The 24,167-nt window shown below is 48.2% G+C and overlaps 1 protein-coding gene across 9 annotated transcripts in view; it reads left to right on the top strand.

The window, feature by feature from the left end:
• Positions 1 to 23,648, top strand: part of fgfr2 (fibroblast growth factor receptor 2) — a 34,016-nt gene extending 10,368 nt beyond the window's left edge. For 3 of the 9 annotated variants that reach the window (XM_078104519.1, XM_078104523.1, XM_078104520.1), the window contains exons 5-20: positions 326 to 577; positions 722 to 796; positions 4,036 to 4,205; positions 5,563 to 5,686; positions 8,376 to 8,566; positions 9,694 to 9,838; positions 10,994 to 11,194; positions 11,853 to 11,991; positions 13,750 to 13,871; positions 14,586 to 14,696; positions 15,285 to 15,475; positions 16,059 to 16,181; positions 17,140 to 17,210; positions 19,816 to 19,953; positions 20,498 to 20,603; positions 21,953 to 23,648. In XM_078104519.1, coding sequence (XP_077960645.1) covers positions 326 to 577; positions 722 to 796; positions 4,036 to 4,205; positions 5,563 to 5,686; positions 8,376 to 8,566; positions 9,694 to 9,838; positions 10,994 to 11,194; positions 11,853 to 11,991; positions 13,750 to 13,871; positions 14,586 to 14,696; positions 15,285 to 15,475; positions 16,059 to 16,181; positions 17,140 to 17,210; positions 19,816 to 19,953; positions 20,498 to 20,603; positions 21,953 to 22,117 — 2,324 coding nt within the window. In that variant the 3' untranslated portion in view covers positions 22,118 to 23,648. Of the gene's footprint in view, positions 1 to 325; positions 578 to 721; positions 797 to 4,035; positions 4,206 to 5,562; positions 5,687 to 8,375; positions 8,567 to 8,840; positions 8,980 to 9,693; positions 9,839 to 10,993; positions 11,195 to 11,851; positions 11,992 to 13,749; positions 13,872 to 14,585; positions 14,697 to 15,284; positions 15,476 to 16,058; positions 16,182 to 17,139; positions 17,211 to 19,815; positions 19,954 to 20,497; positions 20,604 to 21,952 lie in introns of all 9 variants that reach the window. The other 6 variants (XM_078104521.1, XM_078104525.1, XM_078104524.1 and 3 more) reach the window with 3 other exon arrangements.
• The last annotated feature ends 519 nt before the right edge of the window (positions 23,649 to 24,167 follow it).

Genomic DNA, 24,167 nt, shown 5'->3' with positions numbered 1-24,167 from the left:
TGAGACCGTCTCTCAACACGGTGATGTCCAGTTCACACCTGCTCTCAAACCATCGATATGTCTTTCCCTGCACATCCTGCAGGGGCCGTAAATGCATGCTCTGAACCCGGCAACAGCAATCACACTGCAAACTTGACAACAGAACAAACGACTGATCTGTGGTTACGACTTGTTAGTGTGTCAGTAAAAATGGCCGTGTCGTGATATGTTCCTTACACTATGGCTTGTTTCCTCCTCTCCCACCTCTGTTTCCTCCTTCCTATGCACCTTCCTCCTTCTCCAATCTTTTCTCTGGCTTCTCCACCCCTCCCCACCCGCCACGCAGAGGCCGCAAACCGAATTCCTACGCCCACGTTGTGCTCAGTGCACCCGGGAGAGTTGCTGAAGCTGAGCTGCCCTCTGTCGCCGCCGGGGACCATCACCTGGACCAAAGACGGCAGCTCAGTGGGCACCAACAATCGCACGGTCATAGAGCAGGAGGTGCTGCAGATCCGTGACGCCACGGCCAAGGATTCAGGCCTGTACACCTGCACCAGCGTGGGCAAAAAAACAGTCTGCTTCATAGTGAATGTCACAGGTGAGTCAGGGAAGAGCCAGAGCAAGGAGTTAGGACGGTTAGGCCTGAACAACAGAACTAGTAGAGCAGATCAGGGATGAATAGACTGGATTTGTGTGTGCCGGATGCAAAACGGATGACAGTAACCGCGGTTACTCTGTGCAGATGCCATCTCGTCGGGGGATGACGAGGACGACAGTGAGCGATCGGAGGACACCGGGGTGGACGAAGAGCAGATAAGTGAGTATGGGAGGAATCAAAAGAGGGATAAGGCGACAGTAGTAGGCCAGTGGCTGCGCTGGTCTCATCCTTTTTCCAGGAAACGTTTCTATCATTAACTCAACCCTCATTCTCCAAGTAACTACTGGAATTTCTTTAGAAGTTGCAAATGCGTGACCCTGATCGTAATTAAATTTATCCCGTTTTATTCTCAGAACATAACATTTGGCAAACAAAGGGAAATATTAGGAAAACACTCAAATGTTTGGAAAAAATGATAAAAGAATTCCACACACACACAACATTTATCTCCACATCCAGAGCTGGAATCTCCCACATCTCCTTTGTTTGAAACCCTGTGACGATCTAAAACAATAATGAGCAGATGAGTTTAAAGTCTGGAATGTTGGGTACTATAGCCAAACACTTACAAAAACTAAATCCCTTAGTGAAATAATAATGTTATGTCTTGATGCTTTGTCAGTCTTTATCAGCACAGTTAAGATTTAGCGGTATGATCTATTATGATATTATGAGTAAGGCAGGAGGGAAAGCGGATGGTGATCAGGAGCATCTTTTTGTTTATATACCTTAGCGTTCCTGTCAAAGCCCAAAGTGTGAGATATTGGAGTGCGTGTTGTATTGAGTGAGTCAGTGTGCGTATGTCTCCAGGGAATACAGAGATTCCTGACATTCCTTTAGCTGGTGTCCCCCAGGTATAGTCAAGCCTCACGGAACCAGCCGGCCAGCCAGCCAGTCAGCTGGGCTCATGCATTATAGAAGACAACCCATCTGGACCCAGTTACCCACCTGATGGGCCTGTGTGTGTGTGTGTGTGCGCGTGCGTGCGTGTGAGTGAGTGAGATGGAGAAAGTATTTACCCAAGTGTGTCTTTGTGTGTGCGACTATCGGTGGCAGTAATGTGGTCATGTACTCACGCACACAGAGCATCGCTGAAGTAAAGACCAGGCTTCCACATCAAATTCCCCACACGCATTGCATCTCACGCCGTGCCCCCTCTTCCCCGTTTGGGCTGACTGTAATTGCCTGAAAGCCATTAAACGTGGGGGAGAGCGAGGAACTGGGGGAGAGGGAAAGGATGCAGCCGGTTTGGTGGTAAAGGCTGAGGCGGAGCTGTTCTGGCCGTACGGTTGCATTTTCTCGCTGTGTGTGTGTTTCTCAAAATTCAAAAACCCAAGATTTTTATTTTAAGAAAAGAGGGGAAGAAGAGGAGCGGGAAAAGAGGCAGGGGAGGGAGGGGGCTTGGGTCCCAACCAGCACGTGGTGGTGTTATTGGTTGGAGGAGACATGGAGCCTCCACAGGGATCTGTGAGGGAAGCTGTGTTCTGAGGAAAGGGAGGGGGGGGGGGGGGGGGGGGGGGGGGTGTAGCCACGTGGGGTCAAAAGCCTTTGCGTTCCTGTTGTTGTTTCAGAGCACACTGACGACTCTGATCTCCTTATTTTACATCACTCATTTGCCGCTGGGCCTCCTCCTTAGACCTTCATGTAGGAACAGGTCTATCTCACCGGCATCATTCAGGTTCAGCTAAAGCACTCATGCACAGAACAATTGTTCAAAACATTAAATCCTCACTGATGTTCTGTTTTAACACTTAAGTGAAAATCTGTTCAAAGGAATCAATAATTGGTTTTCCACTGTGAAAAAACATTTGAAAGGAAAACATATTTAAGTTTAACTGAGCTTCTTAGCATCTTAATGGAACCAAAGCAGTGATTTCAGTGTTTATTTTGTCTGAGCTCATCCCACTAGTGTGAAGTGAGTGGGACTAAATGGGACAAAAACTCACATGTATCTATAAACCGATCAGGATTTAGCAATAATTTTCAGTAAAAACACAGTACAAGTCAAAAGTTTGGACATCCTTTCTCACTGAATTGAATGAGAAAATGTTTCCAAACCTTTGACTGGTACCGTATTATTATTTTATCAGGGGACAGACATTATGTTGACTCATGTAGTTTGATTACCTCAGCTCACCCCAGGCCAGCTTTGGACAAACGGAGGTGAGCGGGGATCTGTCCGGGCCTTCCACAGCAGCTGGGCCAGCTAGAGTCTGCCGTCATCTGCAGAGAGGTCTGGGGGTCGTCTTGTTTGAAGTGCTGCCCCTCCGGACGGAGAGCATGGGAAACGGCTCCGTCCACCTTTCATGTCCTAACCTCATCCTCCAGACCCGGCTGCCAGTTTGTAAGAGGTCAGAGTTCGTTTGGGAGAACCAGCCTCGCAATGGGGCCAGTCCCCACATGATCTGTCTCGTCTGATCTGACGAAGCGATGGCAGAGAGAGAGAGAGTGAATGGGGAGAAATGGAAGGGGGGCTGAGAGGAGAAGATGCAGGAAGAGAAGCACACATAGCGAGAGGAACAAGGAAAGGCGGCAGGACTAATTGTAGTTTGGGCACTCGCCGTACAAATCCACTCAGGAAGGAAGAGCCCTGTTTACTGAATTTATTATCCAAGTATGTGCGACTTGTACGGATGTGCGTGCCAGAGAAAACGCCGGGAGGTGTCTGACAGTATGCAGATTGGCCCGGCGGGAAAGAGAGTGGAGGAAATATTGCCCTGAGAGGTCAACTCATGTTGGAGTCAGTAGTGCTCTTATCAGTGGGTATTCCCAACATTGCTTGCCGTTTTTTTGGTTGTTGTCTGACTCAAGTATTTCTTCCCCTCTGAGTGCCATCTGCTGAGGCAATCACACACCCAGGTGCAGAGGGAAAAGAAAGGGGGGGTTGATCTCTGAGGGAAATCAAGCTGACTGAAAGACAGAAATTGGGAGCAAAGACAAAACCAGAGAACGGAGGAAGCACAAGGAGGGTGACAGATTTCTGCAAATGCTAACACAAAACCTCTCCCCCGGCGGCACATCATGGTTTTCTGAAGGTGATAAGAGGGCCGAGCTACAGATAAAGAGGGGAGCTGCAGTAATTGGAGGAAGTGGGAGGGAGAGAAGAAAGAGCTGAGTTGAAATTGAATGTGATGGTCTAGTGACCCTCTTGGCAACGCCCAGGCACATTCTCCCCTCAGAGCTGTTTCCCCCCCCCCCCCCCCCGTCTGCTTATCCTACAGGGAACGTGTGCGTTTTTACGTGAGAGAGTGAGCTCTGGGTTGTGTTATGCAGACAGCGGATCCGTAATGGAGGAGGGGTTGCTCCTCTGCAGTCACGCTTCCATGTGCATCTGCATGTGTGTTAATGCTGTGAGGACATCTCAGCCTCACTGAACACCAACTGGTCTCTGGTTCTAGGCGCTCCGTTTTGGACCTCGACAGCGAAGATGGAGAAGAGGCTGCACGCGGTGCCGGCCGCCAACACGGTGAAGTTCCGCTGTGCCGCAGGAGGCAACCCCCGGCCCAAGATGCGCTGGCTTAAAAACAGCAGGCCTTTCCGCCAAGAGGACCGCATGGGAGGGTATAAGGTAGGATAAAGAGTTATACGTCATATTTTACCTCAACTCACTGCCTTCTCTGACCTTTTACTGCTTTCTGTGCAAATGTATTTACAAGGGACGTAGATCCTTCCTACTTCCTTTCACCCCTTTTCCACCCGTCACTGGAGAGACAGGAGGAGAGTAGGCAGAGGAACAAGAGGGCAGGGTTTCTGGTGTGAAATTGGAATTGCTCATCCATGCGCCTCCTCTCACCAGGACACTTCTAGTCGGCAACTTAAGGGTTAAATGCCCCCAGACAGTAACGTATAGAGACGGTGGTTAGAGGTGGAAGTGAGCTGAGAATGCTGAGGTAACTCAATCAGGGAGAACAGGTCCCACTGGCTCTGGTCGGGAACCCGTTTGTGACTTTAGCATGTGATTCTTATGTTGGTGAAATGGGATTGACAAACACTATTGCTGAGCTGGTGCAAGCTTAGTGTGCTGCTCCATTTGAAACATTCTACATAAAGACAACCTAACAGACTTGGACTACAATGCATTGAATATTTTATATGTATAATGTCAGTAGTAAACATCTTCGATACCACTTTCTTTTCTGTGGTTCCTTGTAAAATGTTCTCTCACTCTTTTCCTGTTTTTTTGGAAAAACTTTACTTCTGTGTGATGGGAAGCGAAGCTAGCGTGGTTGTGTTGAGCCGCTACAACTAGTCTTAATGTGAAGAATTCCTCTCCGATGAGTCTATTTGAATTGCAGGTCAGTTATTAAACAGTTAAGAAATGAACCCACTGCAAGATGCAGTGATGCTCAACAAGTCGGAGTTTCCTGGTTAATGACTGACAGTTTATGAGGAAACACGCTTCCCTGCCAGGAAAGTTTAGGAGCAGATTATGTTGATGCAGTTGCTTATGCCGTGTCCCTTTGGCGCGATCATAACAGCGTGACAAAAAACAGCCGCGACACGACGGAAACTATCCCGTCAGGCTGTCAGATACACTGCGGCCAGCTCATTTCTCTCTTTTTGTCAACAAATGCTGGACAAAGGCGGTACCTGAGCCCAGCCCTGTGGCATAATCTCTCCATTGTGTGAAATGGAGGCCTGTACAAGCAGCAGGCACCGTCTCTCCTCAGCATTCAGACGGAAGCTCTTTTGTTAGCTCACACCTGTGGATTCCACGAGGGGCGAAACCCTTCTTCCTTTGCAAATACCTTTTTGTGCGTGAAGCAACTCAGGGTGGAGTTTTCTCTCTCTTCATTCTCATTTCATCTTCCTCACTAGCGCCTGCTCTCCATGCCTGTTGATGTCTCGTATGTACGCGCGTAGCATTAGCGCGCGTAGCATTGACTGTGTCGGTGTAACAGAAAGCCCTGCCCTCTCGTTCCCAGGTGCGTAGCCAGCACTGGACCCTGATCATGGAGAGCGTGGTGCCCTCGGACAAGGGCAACTACACCTGTCTGGTGGAGAACGAGTTCGGTGCCATCAACCACACCTACACCCTGGATGTAGTGGGTCAGTACAACACAGCCTCAGGTCCAGAGTACGCCTGCATCAATGAAGGCAGATTGGGGAGGGCGGGTCGTCACAGTGAGAATGGTGTCTGTGCTGTTTGAGGGCCCAGGTGCACCCGGGATGCAGGTACAGGCCGAGGACTGCTGCCAAGTGTCTGGGAGCTAAAGATGCATGTGACAACAGTTTTCATGTAGTACTTAATGGTTTGCTGTCCATTTGTGGCGAGGCCGCTCTCCTTTGGCCTCACTCACATCACAAAACAATTACAACAATTACAAACAATCAAAGTTTAACTGACACGGCTTTTCTCCAAAGTGAGCTCAAGAGGAGCATTCAGGTACCACGGCTGTGTATCACCATTGTTCTGAGTTGTTGAACAGTTGTTTCCTTTCCTTATATCAGATGGAGTTTCATTACCTGATGGTTTTTGCACAATGAGCAAATATAGACCTTTTCGTTGCCATTCTTTAGAACTGAGTTTACTCTCTGTGAGCTCCTGCATTTACAGACATGGCAACAGGAATTGCAAAGGGATCCGTTTAGAATGTTTATGTAGTACGGCGAGTCGAGAAGGGCCTAAAGAATCATGCACACAAACACGTGAAGGTCCTCACACGCACACACATGCTCCCCAACTGCGGGCCCCTGCTCTGCTCCCCTGGAGTAAACTAAAGCTCTCCTTTAGACTGCATATTTCAGTTTTTTGTTCTGTTTTATTGCAAAGCAGTAAACCCCCTCCACGTCTGGCTCTGCAGCCACTGGCCCCTGCAACCTCTTGCCTCATTTTCTTCCATTATAGTGAGGTCGACGGAGGGAGGGGGGGGCAGAGAAAAGGAGGCAAAACAGAAAAAAAAGTCTGTTCTTATCACTCGCTTTTTTTGTCCAAAGGACTTGCTGGATCAGCTATTAAAACCAAGAGGAACCAGTTCAGACTGGCCCCAATAGAAAGGGCCGCAGTGGGACGCCCACGAGCAGACACACATGATGAGTGGACACAAACGAGGAGTCAAAGCACGTCGGCTCTTTCAATCGGAGCTGTGGCCCCCAGTGGCCGTGCAGCACTTTGTTGGTATCCCCATGCCATCCTGTGCCACGCCGCGCTCTCTTCCTCTGCCGCCACCCCTCCCCGATCCCGAGGGCCCCGTGTGCCAAGCCGCTAGGTTGCCCAGAGTTCAGCGGTCTCGCATGGGACACCATGGAATGCCCTTGGGTTTGCCTCCCCACGCTTCTTTCGGCCTCCATCCCACCGCCGCGGCCATCAAATTTCTTCACTGATGACTTAATTGACAGATGGAATCATTTGGTCATATGGAACACAGAGAAAGATGAAAAGGCCTTTTTTAAATTCCATTTCAAGTATATTCATTGTTGAGCAATGACGCTTTTTAAATGATCTGAGATGGCCACAAACCAATAACAATATACCATATATATAAATGCATGCACCATAGTAATTCTGTCAGGTAAAGTATAAAGTGGCAAGCAAAAAAACCCTGAAATATGCACTAGTATTTCAGTAAACGCACTTTACTACATTCCACCTTTGTGTACATGGAAACCACCTGTGAGCTGTTTCTGCCGCCTTTCACGCATCAGACCGAGAGGACACGACAGCGATGTTCTTCAAATCTTTCTTGAACAATTCATTTTCTCGTCCCCCCCCCCCCACACACACACGTAATATTCCTTATCCTAATTTAAACGAGTTGTGCTCCACAAAGTTTTATAGTTTTGCGGTTTCTCCATATTCATGATGTAGCCTGTTTTATCGCACTACACACACATCTGGTCTGAGGTGTAGGCCAGGCTCCTCTAAATGCTCCAGTTAACATTTGAATCAGCTATAATGACGGTTAGAAAGAATATCTCATCTCCACATTTAAATTTGGGGCTGCTTTAGTTAAGCTATGACATGCCTGAAAGTGTTGTGTGGTTGGTATGACAAAGATTTGGAGATTTAAGTTCACCATCGCAAAGATATAGAATATGAGGGGAGGGAGATTGGGGCGGGCCAAAAAACCAGGCGGACCCGAGGAATGCACAGGAAGGAGGAGGGAGATCGGGAAGCAGGGGAGGGTTGGGTTGAATCATCTGATCCAACATATTTCAGAAAGATGGAGCGGGAGGAGAGGCAGATTCATGGGAGAAGTCTCTGCCTCTTACTTTCTGCACTTTCCATCTGTTGATCCGCTAGTTCACTCTCCCTTTTGTAGCCCTCCTTCTTAAACCCAGCCTCAACCTCTGACCCTCCCCCCCTGACCCACCCGCGACCTCACACACACACATACAAATTCACTGCACCTACTATGAGGCTTTGTTTTGGAAAGGCAATGCTTAGGAAGCGTCCTAAGCTTATTGATGTCATTTAGTGTGTGTGTGTGTGTGTGTGTGTGTGTGTGTGTGAGTGCATGTGGCGGTGGCGGGTGATTGCTGTCAGGTGGGGGTTGTTGGGCTCCTCATTTTGGTTGTGCGGTGCAGGTAGAGTTTTGAAAGGAGGCATTGTTTAACGGCTCTCGCTCTGTTTGGATTCGCAGGCCAAATGTTTCCTTGTAAAATAATGCAGACGGTTGGAGATGAAGTGCTACGAAAGTGTTTTTCATTCCATGGCTGGCACAGTTATTTGAGCCCCCCGAGCTGGTCGACACACAAACCGGGGTCCTAAACGTCATATGTCCCTCCCTCTCGACAGAACGGTCCCCTCACCGGCCCATCCTCCAGGCCGGTCTCCCGGCCAACATCACGGTTCACGTCGGGGAGGACGCCCGCTTCGTCTGCAAGGTCTACAGCGACGCCCAACCTCACATCCAGTGGTTGAAACACATCAGCCGGAACGGCAGTCGCTACGGCCCTGACGGACACCCGTATGTCCAAGTGTTGAAGGTACCTTCCCGCACTGCCTCTTTCAGTTGTCTTTCCCTTGATTCAAGGTCCTTCTTTCTTTTTTTTGGTTTTCTGTTCTGTTGGAGTTGTCATATAGAGAAAGTGATCATCACATTTCCTCCCTCATTGCTTTGATAGGTCCTTTCCATGCAGGCTCGAGCTGGTGATTCCTGCTCTCTCCTCTTTCCTGCTTATTGATACAGTCGCGATGTTTGCACGTCTGTTTTTGTCTGATTTCTCTAGTTCTAAGTATTTGTGTGTGTGTGGATTGCAGCGTTCAGGCATTAACAGCTCCGACGTGGAGATGCTCACCCTCACCAACGTGACGGAGAAAGATGCTGGGGAGTATATCTGTAAAGTCTCCAATTATATAGGCGAGGCCTGCCAGTCGGGCTGGCTGACTGTCGTTCCAGGTAAACCCTCGAGACCTGACCCCGACGTACCCTTCCTCCCCCCCGGTGTGGTTTCCTGGGCTTCGTCCCTGACCTGCTGTGCTGTGCTGGTCCCGCTGGTGGTCTCTTGGTGGTCCTGGGGCTCACGGACCTTCTCTCCCCTAATGTTGGACCCTTGCGTTTCAGCTGCCTTCCTTCACTGCTGAGAGTAGCGCAGCCATAGAAGCACTGGTCGGACCTGCATACCTAGACACAGCTGGCATTTCAACCTCCCTTTCTCTCCCTTACAAGCTGTGTCAAGAAGGTGTTGCAGTGCAGTGCCTTCCATGCCCTCTGTGTTTGTTCATGCATGGTGATGGGAACGTTTTGGTTTCTTTTTGTTCTTTTGTTTGTTGGTGTGTTGGCGTATTGGTTCTCATGTTTTGGTGGCATATTGGGCTCTTTCTGTGTTCATGAAGCCTCTTCCTTCTCTTTCTTACCCTTGGAATCTCCCAACATCCTTTGCTCTAGATTGGACCTCAACAAAGGACGTCATCCAGCTTTTCTTATTTTCTCTTTTGGTGTTTTGGGTCTCATTTTTTTTTCTCTCTCTCTCTCTCTCTCTGCCCAACCCTCCCACCCCTCTCTTTTCTGCTTTCTGCCCCCCCTTCCCCCTTTTGCCCTCAATCTTCATCCCCATTTGTCTTGCCCTTCACCTCCCTCCTTTCCTGTTCCTCCTCTTCTCCTTCTCACCAGACCGCAGGTGTTAACACCACAGATAAGGAGATAGAAGCTCTCTACTTGCCCAATGTAACATTTGAAGATTCTGGGGAGTATACGTGCTTGGCGGGTAATTCTATTGGGATCTCCTATCACACTGCTTGGTTGACGGTGCTTCCAGGTATATATACCCGTCTACTGTTCTCCGGCTTGCCTGAATCACTTTTATGTCAATGACCTTGGCGGAAGGCAGCCCCCCCCCCCACCCTCTCAGAGTCTCAGAGGCACACAGGTCAAATATTACATTACTACTGTGAACTAGCCCGTCAACATCCGTGACTATGTAACGTAAGAGCAGGCATATATTCTGGAATATTATCTGGATTGGCGAGCTGTCGAAAGCTCAGAGAGATAACGGGCTGGTTTGCAGACGACTTATTATTACTCCGAGACAGAAGTGGAGCTCCCAGAGCAGCTCGAGTGTCTCGGGACTCCAAAAGGAGGGGAGGGGATGTCGCTCGCCTTCTCTTTTCCTTCTCTTACGTCTCTCTTCTGCACCTTGGGGAAACTATTTCAGTGCCGCATTTTGGTTTACGAGTGTGCATGTCCAATAAAGCGTTTCCCTCCCCCCACCCTTTCAATGGCTCTGATAATTGGCTTCTTTTAAGATCCTTATTTCTGTTTGGAATGAAGATTGAAAGTTAAAGCACAACACTCGCTTCATGTTGGCTTGCCTTTCTCAATTATCAGGGCCAAACCTGTCTCCGCTTCTACACACTCAAGGACTCATGCATGTGAATGTTCGTCCATTTATGTGCTCTCATCTATCGACTTTTTTTAAACTTAGTCTTCTGCACAAGTTCCCTGCAGGCATTTTGGCAACAGACCAAAATGCCTCTGCCCGAGTTTTAGGTAAATGTAGGGCAGGCATCAAACCAATCGATGAGAGTAGTTTACTGTCTGCAACAGACAACCGGTATCAACAGTTAATAATCACTGGCGTGCCATTTCCTCTGGGAGCAATATGTTATCGTTATGTCATCTTTGATGGCGTCTGTCTGTGCGCAGTGGGTTTTGGGTCCAGCAGCTCTCAGAAAGGTTGGGAGATGTAGCTTCACCGCGAGGTTTAGTAATGCGAGAGAAAGATGTGCTTGCCGATGGTGCTTACATGTACGCATGATTCATCCTTAAAGCATTAGCCCCTTTGTTTGCCTAGCTAAGACCTACGTTGGTCTATTTGAATGGAGAACTTTGTCACCCATATGTGTGTGTGTGCATAGCGGTCTGTAAGAGTCTTTCCCTCGGTCTCACTGCTCACCCTTTACTTTACCCTCAGCGATCGAGAAATCCATCGGGCCCTTTTCTCCAGACTATGTGGAGATCGCAATCTACTGCGCAGGCGTCTTCCTCATCGCCTGCATGGTGGGGATTGTGGTTGTTTGCCGCATGAGGAACACCGCCAAGAAACCCGACTTTGGGGGCCAACCAGCTGTCCACAAACTGAGCAAGCAGATCCCTCTGCGCCGCCAGGTAACAGAAAGTAGATAAAGAGTTCTAAAGGCATTTAACACCCCTAGAGGAGAAAATCACACAATGCAAAAATACAATATTATACTACAAACTATAGATGATTGACATAAAAACACAGGAGGCTTAGGTTGCATGGTTGATAAAATACTTCAATAGCAGTATTTTTAAAAAATCCACCTCATTTGGAGGGGATGCATTTCTGAGCAAGTTCTTTCTCTGTATGAGCCATGCTTTTCCCCTCAAGGGAAACCCAAATAAATGCTCCAAAAGGTACTAAAAGTATTGGATTTCATTCTGCGGAGAGACTGATTCCTGTGTCAAGGTAAGGTTAGGGCGGAGAGTCGAGAGATGAGCCCTGAGGACCGAAGGCAAGGCTGGACAATCCACACACATTCATCAAAAGGACTGCCGTCCCTTTCTTCTTAGTGATCAATGGAATGTTTCTCTCTGGTCTAAAGTCTAGATGCTACTGTGATGTTAAAGCACAAACCGTGGACACTTATGATGTATTCATTTGAACAGAAATACCTTGTAATTCCAGTAAAAGTACCACAGTGAATCACTTATATGCACATCAACCCTTACTCCTCTAGTGATGCCTTGGAGCTTTATCTGACCTGTGTACCAAGACTCCGGTGATCAGCCAATCTCTCCCCTCCATTAGGTGTCGGCTGACTCCAGCTCTTCCATGAACTCCAGTACGCCGCTGGTACGCATCACGACGCGGCGGAGCTCAGCGCACGACGACCGGATCCCCGAGTATGACCTCCCCGAGGACCCGTGCTGGGAGTTTTCCCGAGACAGGTGAGGAACATCTGCCTTTCACGCGCATGGTGGCGTGCTGCAATACGGTTCCTGTTTCACAGTTATCATAACAACTTTCAGCTCTACACACGGAGCTATTGTCCTCCATGCCTCAAGATTCATCCATAAAGCACCTCCGTTTGATTGTGTGTGGGGCTACTGAATGATTAGATAACGATGGCTTGAGGCGAAGAGGACTATTAACACCAATAGACAGCAGGCAATAACGACTAACTGCTAGATAATGGTTGTGATGCCTGAGATAGAGGCTGCTGATTCATCTGTTGGTGCTGTAGTAAAATGACTTGAAGTTGGCACTGCGCCCCACGCCTCATCTTTACAAGCGCTGCCTGGTCACACTCTCGCTCACACACACACACACACACAGTCGCACACAGGCTCGGACGGTATGTGGAGGGACGGTGATAATTACTGTTTTGCGCTCGCAGCTTTCAACAGCATGTTTGAGCTGGGAGTGTTTGCTCGGCTTCATACCAGAGGAATTAGCGCCACGGAGGTTTCCATTGGTCACACTTTTAGCGGCCGGTGATAAGCTTTAGGCTGGATTTAAATGGACAGCAAAGGTTGAAGTCGTTTAATACCTACTCGAGGCCTCTGTTTTTTAAAGAAAAAGGAAAATCCCAAACTATAAACACGAAGGCCTGTCATTCGTGAAAAAAGAAATGACTTGTTTCTTAAATTCTAAACCTTTTTTAGAGTAAAGCCAGACTTCCTTGTGCGTATAGAATAGCGTTGTGGGGAAAGGTTTTGATTCTAATTGATTAGATCAGCAAACAGGATGTTTTATCTACGCTGAATGGATCTCTGTGAGCCTCTCTGTTGGGTCTTTATTCCTCGCCTGTCATGTCTGCGCCTGAGGGATCATGTTGGGATCGCAGAACGCCGAGGAATGCTAACATTTGTGGTTTTCACGGAGGAAAAAATAACAGATTATGTGTAGCTGGATGGACAGAATGGATGCCATTGAGCGTGGCGAGTGTGTGGACAGATAGGGGATTGTGTTTCTCCGGCCGGGCGCCGGGCCTCGTGCTCTTGGCCTGGCGGCATGCGGTGTGAGTGTTTACACAGCCAGGACACTGGGCCTTAGAGGTGGGGTTACACCTGTCAATCACACCAAAAAGCACAGCGGTACACTGCTTAGCTCATCTGGGTTAGATGGGTGCTGCGGCTGTCATGGATAGTTGTGGAGTATGGAGAATTCCTCACCATATGAATCAATATCACATAGTTGGACATAAACATCGGACATCGTGCAATTAAATTCCATCTGGTGTTGTAGTCCGGCTCACCAGTGCAGCAACACAGCATCCAGCCAGCATCTCATCCGTCACAGGCCAATGTGACAGGCAAAGCTAAGCTCTGTGTAATGACTTTTAAAGTGTGCGTTGGAGTGCATACTGGAACATGCCAAGGCGAGGTAAACAGTTTAGAAAAGAGCGCCTCTCCCTGGCCTTATCAGGTGATTGGCTTTGCCGTGTCTTCCTCCGAGTGCCTACCTACTGCTCTGGCACGGGCTGCAGTTACCACGCCAATAAAGCACTCACACAGACACAATCTGATTCAAACGGAGGGAGCGATGCAGTAAAAAAATAAAACAGGTTGAGAAACTGGCCCGGTGCCTGTTTTCATTACCAGGTCATGTCATGGCATCTCAGTGTTTGTTTCAGCAGCTAAACAGGTTCCTGTCTGTTCTTCTTGTCCCGCCCTCTTTCTATGTTTTCTCTGTGCTGACTGCAGGCTGACCCTGGGCAAGCCCCTAGGTGAGGGTTGCTTCGGTCAAGTTGTGATGGCCGAGGCCCTGGGCATCGACAAGGACAAAACCAAGGACGCTGTAACGGTCGCTGTCAAGATGCTGAAAGGTAAGCAGGGTCTCCTGCAGCTGCACAATCACGTCGACCACTGGGATGAGACACACGCTGCTTCATTAAGACTTGTGAGCAACCCGAGAACATATCACAGGCAGTTTATGCTACAGTAGGGGGTTCAGCAAAGGAGCAAGGCGGAGCCAGGGGCTCTCATTATTATTCTTTATTGTTGGTTGCTGAGTGACGGCCAGAGGGAAGCGGGTTGTGTAGGTGAGGGTTAGGGGCGGTCACATACCTGACCCAAGAGCAGCAGCTGGCTGGAGCTCAGTCAGCACCCACACAAAGAGGCAAGTCACACTAGCAGCACTGATTAATGAAATCGGCAGGAGGGGGCCCTGGGTTTGGGGGGCGGGGGTCAGACCAGGTACAGGAGCAGGCTATTGGACCGAGCTCGACATTGTCAATTTGCTCTTTATGACCACCCCAGGTAAGGTAATGGCCCAGAGGAATGCAGGCAATGCCATTCTGCCCTTCCTGATACCCGGCTGGCTCAGTCTGTCCCATGAAAAAGGAGCCTGTGCAGCAAATAATGAATTGTGATTGAGCGTCTTTAATTCCTCCCCCCTCCCTCCCACTGTCACTGAAAGGATGCCTCTGTAGTCTGTGTGAGGAGCTTCCCTCGCCGCAGTAACTTAAGCCCACATTGTCTGTCAGCCGCGCTTAATCAGAAGCACCTACAAAATAAAGGTGTTCTCCTTCTGTTCTTAGACGATGCCACTGAGAAAGACCTGTCTGACCTGGTGTCAGAGATGGAAATGATGAAGATGATCGGCAAACATAAGAACATTATTAATCTGTTGGGGGCTTGTACACAAGAAGGTGAGTAGGACGTGACACAGACTAACACATTGTGGAGGGCCTTAAGGGGGGGGGTGCACTTAGAAAATTGTATAACTTGTTGTTATCGTATTCAGTCATGTGCCTCGTTAACTTTGTTGCAACGCTGAGCTTAAGTTTGCCGCACATTTATGAAATGTTTCCTCAGACATCACCCACGAGTGAAGGACAAGGTGGCAGCAGCTAAAAGAGTATCTCATTTAGAGAGCCTAATTGGATGTGAAGGGTGGATGATGCCGAGCAATCTAATTTTCTAATACATCTAATAAATCTAATCTAATAAATGACACGACATGACACGTCACAGAGTGACTGTGGAAAAATGGAAAGATATGAAATGCAGTACACTTGCAACTAACCTTTTCAGAGGCAGAAAGGCTACAGTAGTACCCTTGCCTCAAAGTACTCAAGTAATGTATTGTGTAAGAAGTAGGTCAGTGAAATTGTGTTGCAGCATAACATAAGAAATGTAATGCTGCAACACAACAAATGCTATTTTCTTTATGTGCACTTTCTTTCATTGAATCATTTGTGCCCATGAGGTAATGTGGGTCCTTCTCTCTGCCTCAGGTCCTCTCTACGTGATAGTGGAGTACGCCTCCAAAGGCAACCTGAGGGAGTACCTGCGGGCCCGCCGGCCGCCCGGCATGGAGTACTCCTACGACATCGCCCGGGTCTCAGATGAACAGCTTACTTTCAAAGATCTGGTCTCCTGCACTTATCAGGTGGCCCGGGGCATGGAGTACCTCGCATCCCAGAAGGTAACAACCGACACACAAACACACAAAATATCCTGTTTTCACATCAGTCCTGTTCTGGCTGCCAAGGCTGATCTCAGATCATCCAATGTGCTGCACCCAGTAACTTTTCATGCAGGGAGCTTGCATGTGCGTCACGGTGGGAATGTTGTCTCCTAAAAACACTTCACTGACCCCCCTCCTGCCAGGACCCATGCATTGTCTCTCATCCAACCACAAAAGCCCCTCTGTGTAGAGCTGCGAGGTCACCGTCAGTGGGGGTCCGGCCATGGCGGCCGAAAGCAGCCTCACGCTCCCTCTCACTGTTGGAATGTGACAGACTGTACCGTCTCAGTCACCCACACGCACACAAACGTACGATTTCTGACAGGCACAGAAACCACTCAGACCGAATATGTGCTCAAGTATGCAAGGAATGCCTACTTATCCTGACACGGCTCATTTCGGTGCAGGAGCTTTTCCTAACACCATTCCTGATTCAGTATACACCTGTTTCACAGCGGGTTTATTAACGGAATGAGCTAATGAGTCTTCTTCCCCTCTTCTCTCACCCATCCCAAATCCTGTCCCACTCTCCCCATTACAGTGTATACACAGAGATCTGGCAGCCAGGAACGTCCTGGTCACAGAGAGCAACTTTATGAAGATTGCTGATTTCGGGCTGGCCAGGGACGTCCATAACATCGACTACTATAAAAAGACAACCAACGTGAGTCCTCGTCCCGCGTGACGAACGCTGAGACAGTAGTATTCCACTCTTCCCCTCGGCTGGTGTCCTGGCAGACGCTGCAGGTTCCCAGGAAGCCTGTGAATGTGGTGCTTCTGGAGGCTCTGTCCTGCCCTCTCTTGTTCCTTTGGTTCCACAGACACTTACACAATTAGCCAGAAGAAGAGCGGCAGGGCGAGAGCGAGAGGGGGAGGGGCTTAACCATTATTGACATTTCCATGGTGGCCCAATGGTGTCTTTTTTTCCCACCGCAGAGCAGCATTGGCGGCACATCCTCATCCTTTAGTCGGCATGGCCGCTTTCTCATCGCACGCAGAGAACAATAACTACCAACGTGCAACGATGTCGATGATAAGGATGATTAGTGATGATCGTTAAACTAATCTAAGCGGGGCCGTCGTAGTAGTGACACAGTTGTTTCATTTCAGTTTCATCTCTGCTGTCGTTGTGTGATGAATGATGAATAGCTAGAGTATATATACACATATTTTACATATATATTTTGTGTTTCTCACCATTTTTTTCTTCATATTTTTGTCGATGGCTTAGTATTTAGGACCGAGGAGGACTTGTTTAGGTGTTATCCCTTCATTTAGTGACTTGTGTGTCCGATGAGATTGTCCTTGCCACTAGTCGACCGCACTGACGCTGACCAAGGTCGCCTTGTCAGCAACGCTTAGTTTCCCAGCCAGTATTTTAACCGCACAGAGAGATAAACTCTCCTTTATCTGTGACCATGTTTATCAGCTCTATTGCTCTAACAATGTAAACGTTCCTCTGGGAAATCCTCCTCCCAGGCTCGCTTTCACGTATCAGCATCTCCAGCAGTAATGAGATCTCCCTGCACCAAACTGATTCAAGCGTCGAGCAAGACATAAAGAAATCCGTGGGCCGGTTGTGCGTTGATTTTGTTTGACCTCACATCCGTTTGTGTCCTCAGGGTCGCCTCCCGGTGAAATGGATGGCTCCGGAGGCGTTGTTTGACCGGGTCTACACACACCAGAGTGACGTGTAAGTATATGGGTGTTATATATATACGATTATCATAGTATATGATAGAAACCAGTCACCGGTGATGCAAATGAACCTTCGCATTCATGAAAACACTCTCATCACTGCTGTTTTTCATGGCGTTTGGCTGAAGCCTGCAGTCGGCCTCGGAGGGTTGTTTTTCTAGGGGTGGTTGAGGTGTTTGGCTGCAGCACTCGGTGAGTGTTAGGTGGGGCGGGGGCTGCCTATAGGGGGCCGCTCCGTGGCAAAAGTGAGGATTTCACGCTAGACTTGTAGCCAATGCCGTGTTACTAATCTGACCGGCTTCAAAGGGCAGTGCAAGGAGCCCCGAGCCCACCAGCGCCGCCTCCCCCAGCGACCCACCCCGAGCCCCACCAGCTCGGCTCGGAAGTCTCCCCTCTCGTCCGGCCCCCGCACATGTCCAAACGCAACAATGCTGCGGCCCTCCGGTGCGGGCCTCACCCTCCCTACACCCCCCCTCCTTTAACCCCCTGCCATCCTTCATTCTGTTCAACACTTTGAACACGTGACTCATCGTTTTGGAGCCCTTCCATGATCAAAATAATCCCCCGCCCCCCCCCCCTCCTCCACCACCACCACTTTTCGCCCGCCGTTCTTGTTTTCATTCATCTGGTATGTGAATTGCAGACCCGTCTCTTTCTCAGTCCACGGCGCTTATTCTAAAAACAGAACAAAGGGAGAGCGTCCCCCCTCTTCTCGCAGTTTGAGTCTTATGTGTCCTGACAGCGCTGTTTGAAGTTTGTGCTCCAGACACCGGCGGCAGAGAGCGTATGTGGCAATTAGATAAATGCCTTGCATGCTGACCCCTTGGAAGGAGGATTCTTTGTGTGTGTGTGTGTGAGTCATACAGCAGTAGCACACTAAAGATAGCGCTCATCCAGTTAAGCACTTGGATCGAGGGTCTCGCTACTGTTCATGCTAGTGTCTGCGCACGTACACATCATGCCCTTCATGTTCCATGGTGCAGGATCAATCAATAACCTGGGGGGAGCACAGGAGGGCCGGGTGGGGGGTGGGCAGACATGAACTGCCTACTGCGGTCCTTCCTATCAGCTCGCTGCTAATTACGTTTCGTCACTCACATTTAGTAATTGGCTTTTCCATATGATGGGGGAGGAAAGAGGGGGGCGGGCGATGGGAGGGGGCAGGCGGGGGGGGCGGGCGGGGGGGCCGGCACTCAAACAGCACCAGAAGCATGGTCGGTCCTTATATGACATCAGATTAAATGAATACATGAATTCCAATGGAAGTTGCCGCTTTGATAAATGGCCCAAGGGGAGAGAGGGAAAGAGTCGTGGCTGAAGCCCACGGAGGTGGCGTCCTGGCCACGACTCGGCGGAGACGAACCCCTTTGCCCAAATAAAACCAGCGAATGCATGTAGCTCACAATGCCACGTCTCACAGCCTCCGATCTTCGTATCAGGATCAGATCCACTGATGGTCATCGACGGGTTTTCTTACATTTTATTATTGAGAAAGCACAACCTAACCGCTGTCATTTAGCTGACGCTTTTATCCAAAGCAACTTACAATAAGTGCATTTCGACTATAAGGATAAAAACAAGAAACAAGCCGATTTACATCTGAAACCTACTATAGAATAAGAGCCATTATAAGTGCAATTTAAGTGCTACAGTTTGAATGTATTGAGATGCATCGAGATGTGAACACGCCTCCGGAATACAGAGCCACTTTTAAACTAGTTTACGCGTCTCGTCAGCTGGAATACACAAGGGCTCTCTAGTAGAGCCAGATGTTAAAGTGACCCGGAGCACGTTGGTCGGCGTGTTTATTTGTCGAGTCAGGGTTGGTTGGAGGGCGACTGCGGGGGACCAACAGCTTGACGCGCGCTGACAGACGGTTACAAAGTATCACAGAAAGGAGGGATGAGTGTGTCAACAAGTGGAGCGATGCAACGCAGTGATAGAAGAAAGAACGAACCCAGGGCTGGTTGTGTAAACAGATGGAAGGAGCTGATAAAAGCCCCGACCTGCCTGTCCACGGCTCCCTGGCCTAGATGAACCCTAAGGAGGCCTGAGGATGCCCGACTGCGCTTGTCAGCTTGCGACTGTGGGTTAAGCATGCTTACAAGGATAGAATGATTCACATTGTTTCACATAAACGCAAGATGGAAGTCAGCGGACATGTATGTTTTACGGCCAGGACACCAAGGATGAGGAAGTAGTTAATGGTTACGAGCCACTGGCCGCCCCGAGGCCTCTCCCTCCGGGTTTTTTGGCGGTGGGTGGTCCGCTGTTTGTTTTGGTGTGGTGTGACGGGACAATGCCAGCCTGTGTGACCGGGCCAGCCGCCTACAAAAGCCTTCATTGATGTGAGCGCCCGAGTGGCACTGGGAGCGGGTTTGCCCCACAAGCCTCCGGATGGCAGAAAGAAGGCATTGACACCACTGCGGTCCCACTGTTTAAGTTCCCTTCCAATCTCTTGCCAAGTGAATATGTAAATGATCCGAAAGTTCAACGAAGCGAGAGTCATAATGTTAATGTTATTTAAAGTGACAGGGAGCTCCGGAACACTATTCTTTGTTTCTCTGTCGTATAGTATCTGTGTTTTTCTGTCTCATCAGCTGGTCATTCGGGGTGCTGATGTGGGAGATCTTCACCCTCGGGGGCTCCCCCTATCCTGGCATCCCTGTCGAAGAGCTCTTCAAGTTGCTCAAAGAGGGACATCGCATGGATAAGCCTGGCAACTGCACCAACGAGCTGTAAGCGCCGTTTCTCCCAAAGTCACATCCTCGCCCTAAACGCACACGACAGACTCTTTAACGCCACCCCAGCCTTCCTCAGATCCACGACTCCAGGACTCTGTGTGCACCGTCGGGCCGCTGCACAGCTGTGACTGGCCGCTAGAAGTGTCCTCATTCGAAAGAGACAACTAGAGACCAGTGCCACACTAGTAGAGTTGATGGAGGACAAAGTACAGGCACAATGGCAGTTCAAGACACACATACGCACGCACATGCACATACGAACACACGTGCGCGCACATTGTAGTTTGTTGTGATTAGCAGCAGGCCCTCGGTATTCTCACAGTTTTTGATGGCAGGCCGGAATACATTTTAAAATGAGACCTGCGGTTCTTTGACATGGACACCCGAGTCCAGAGGCATAAACTCTTCAGCCAGCAAATGTTGAAACTTGAATACGAGTCAGATAAGGAGAGGCACAGGTCGAGTTTGGATGGGCTAAATAAGGCCGAAGGACGCTTGTCTCTGAGTAATCAGCTACCATTTGTTTTCTCTCCCTCAGGTACATGATGATGAAAGACTGTTGGCATGCCATCTCATCGCACAGACCCACCTTCAAGCAGCTAGTAGAGGATCTGGATCGCATCCTTTCCCTCAACACAAACGAGGTGAGCTCATTTCACTCTTATTCAAGTCCTGGGATTCAGGGTGGTCGGAAATCATGCTGCACAAACCTTAACTTTTCCTGTCAAGTGTGAGTCCGGTAATAAAATGGTACATTCCTACACACAGTAACATGCTTCTTAGTCCAAACTAAATGATTCTTGTGCCAGTGAATGCAGGGTTCAGCAGAATGTTGCTGGGAGCCTTAGAGCATTAGCATCTACAAAGCTGACAAAAGGCCTTCGTGGTGACCGAAAAAATGTCCAGATGTTTTGATCCAGGCATAACATGGCCGCCACGGCCCGGCGGAGTTGCCCAATCGTCACATTCTGGCCTTGCTCCTTTCTATGGCCAGAGTTTCTCTCCATCCCCCGCTTCTTGTCTCGTGTGATATCCGAGGGCAGACCTGAGGAGAGCTCGTCGATGGAAAGCTGTCAAGACTCGTCTGCTCATGGAGCTGGAACTCCGTGAAATTGAGCCAAAAAAAAAGGCCAAGTTTTAGTTTGAACTTTTGAAATGTAACAAGGTGGCTTTTTCTAGCCTTTTCCCCCTCCTCCTCCTTTTCCTCTGCCCCAAACCGCTGGCAGATGTGGAGGTCTTTAGTAATACGAGACTTCTTGTGTTGAGGAGGGAAAATGGAAGCCAGCGCTCTTTTTCTAGAAAATCCCAAGACATGTAACAGAGATGAAGAGACATATAACAACCACACTACGTTGGGACGAGTCAGAAATGAATAACAGGATTTCTTGAGGTTTTCATTTTCCTTCATCTTCTTTTGTGTGTGTGTGTGTGTGTGGGGGGGGGGGGGGGGGGGGTGGGTGGCATTGTATTCTGCCAGCGTCTTGATATTGTTTTCTCCCCATCTTTTATTGTTTACGTTGGATGTTTCATATGTCAGATTTGTTTGGACTAAACTGATGAGAAGGGATGTCGTAAAGGCTTGAGTGCCAGTCCCCTGGTCTAAATGTATCCACCCCCACCACCTTAAACCACTTTGTAACAGGCCAAAACCCCAACTCGGCCGACCCTGCTATCCTGAAGCTCCAACATCTCATTTACTTTCTATTATTCATGCAAATATTTTCATACATTATCCAGTTCATGGTTATTCCTCTGTTCTGTTTCATGAAACCCTTCCAGGGTGATTTGGCATGGTGTAGATAAATATCACGATGAAGGCGATACTCGCTCACCCGCCTCCTCTGGAAAGTCCCCGGTCTTGCTGACTGGGTTTCAGAACTGTATTTATGTTCTCTGGTCTTTTTCCTCTCCTGAAAGCCACTTTCCCTTTTTCTAACATACAAGCTTGTGCCTGAGTGTAAACGACGTCCCTTCCTGTTGTCTGTATTTCCAGGAGTACCTGGACCTGTGCGCCCCTGCAGAGCAGTATTCCCCCAGCTTCCCCGACACTCGCAGCTCCTGCTCCTCCGGTGACGACTCTGTGTTTTCCCACGATCCCTTACCGGAGGAGCCCTGCCTCCCCAAGTACCAGCACATCAACGGCAACGTGAAAACATGAGCCCCCGCCCGCCCCTCTTCAACCCCCACAGCCGTACCCCTAAACACACGGCGCGCAGACACCCTCTCGCAAAACCTCCCAACCTCCTACCTCCATCACTCCAAGTGGACTAATGGACCAGGATGGGGGGGGGGGGAGGGGGGGCAGCGCTGCTGTCACACACTCGTACTGCCATGCACACACACACACACACTGCGTGCTCACAAGAAGTCTTAAAGGAGAGGACGGGGACCCTACTGAAGCTGTTGTTGTTTTTAACTGACTGAATGATTTGACTTTCCCCAGGGACCCTCCTCCTCCTCCTCCTCCTCCTCCTCCTCCTCCTCCTCCTCCTCCTCCTCCTCCTCCTCCTCCTCCCTTCATAACAACACACAGATTTCAGAGTTTGGTTCTCACGTTAGGTTGCTTTTTTGTTGTCGAAGACATTACTCATTGAGTGATCCCATTCCAGCGGCTGGCATTCCAAGACTGTTGTTTGCTCCTGGAGGAAAGTGTGGACCTGTGTGAACTCAAAAGGAACCGCGGGACTAGAAGAGGACGTCTAATAGGAAAAGGACCGAGCTTCAACTAACAAAAGAGAGGAATAGAAGCGGAGCACATATAGAAACAGTTTTCCTCTTTATTTTGTAATATTGATTGACTTTCTTGGTTCTCTTCATAAAACCTTCCCAATTATTCTGGAGAGAAATACACAGTGTAATGTATAGTGCTGGGTATATTTGTAAATATATTCAAAATGTATAAATATATATATTATATATTTACAATGAACTATTTTTTGTATGGACTCCGAAATAACCCCAACCCTCTACACCCTATTTTGAGTCTGAGGCAGGTATTCTAACAGGTTACGTCACACACACACAGACATGGATACACACTTAAACGTACACAAACACCTGTTTTACTCCCACTCAGTAACACAGAGTATTGGCTTTCAGGGACTGAGGTAGCATGTTAATTTATTGACCTATGTTTTTTTTTAAATGAATCAAAAAGAGCCTGGAGAAAAAGAACAACATGGCATAAATGATTACATTAATGATGCTGATAATACATAAATAATCCATTCAATTTATGGTAATTTAAAATGATCTTTCAGCAGTAACAGAAAAAAACTATTTTAGTGGGTTTGAAAATCCAGGTTTTGTAAGTTTTATATATATGAATGTGAATATTAAGTTAAATTTAAAACAACTGTACATTTTATAGTCCGCTAATCCCTTTCTTACGTAGATAATGATGCCATTTCTATCCAGACATTTTACTCTTTCTAAACTTGGTTTAAGGAAACAAGATTTATTCCTGGATATTTATATACGATTGATAGAAAATAATGGAAATGCCTACTAGCAATCCACTCTCATTTTGACAAAATATAGACTCCAAATTAACTCGACAGAATTGAAAGCTGAAAAACAAAGTATTAAATCATTCAAGTGTTTTTTTGTCTTTTTCTACTGGACCAACTTTAAGATGCTCTTTTGCAAGTGTTCATTCCACATTTGCGAAATAAAAGATGGAAAATGTATATTCTCGTCCTAATCTCTGACTTCGCTGAGAGATAATCAAAAGATAATGCTGGATTTGTTTTTTTTTGTCCAAGCAGGAAGAATGTGTTATCATTAAGTGCACATTCCACCCAGCTACATTTATTTTTCTTTGTGTTTGATATGGACAAGGAAGAGAAACTTACTTTTCTTGTATGCTTTGATTCTTTACTTGCTATGGCTTTGAAATGGAAAACTGGATGACTGTAGGGGCTCTAAGCCTTTTTTATTTATCTCGGACTAATGTGTCTTATATAAGTGACGTACTTTTACTTAAAAACACTCACATGCTTAAGTGTTCTTGATAAGCTTAACGCTAAACCTCTAAACTGCTCAACTCAGCACAAACACACAGAAATGTGATCAGGTTTAGTACTGAATTCATGCTCCCGGCCAAAGCAATCTAGTTAATGAACAGGGAGCTGGTCACCGCCATGATAGTGTGTCTCTGTGTCCCGACTTTGATCACACAAAGAGTCTTTGCTGCACTAATAGGTGCA

This window comes from Gasterosteus aculeatus, chromosome 6 (genome assembly GCF_964276395.1).
Source record: "Gasterosteus aculeatus chromosome 6, fGasAcu3.hap1.1, whole genome shotgun sequence".
Classification (NCBI taxonomy): Eukaryota; Metazoa; Chordata; class Actinopteri; order Perciformes; family Gasterosteidae; genus Gasterosteus; species Gasterosteus aculeatus.
Note: the sequence above shows the minus strand (reverse complement) of the source record. Positions and strands in the feature narration are given on the sequence as shown.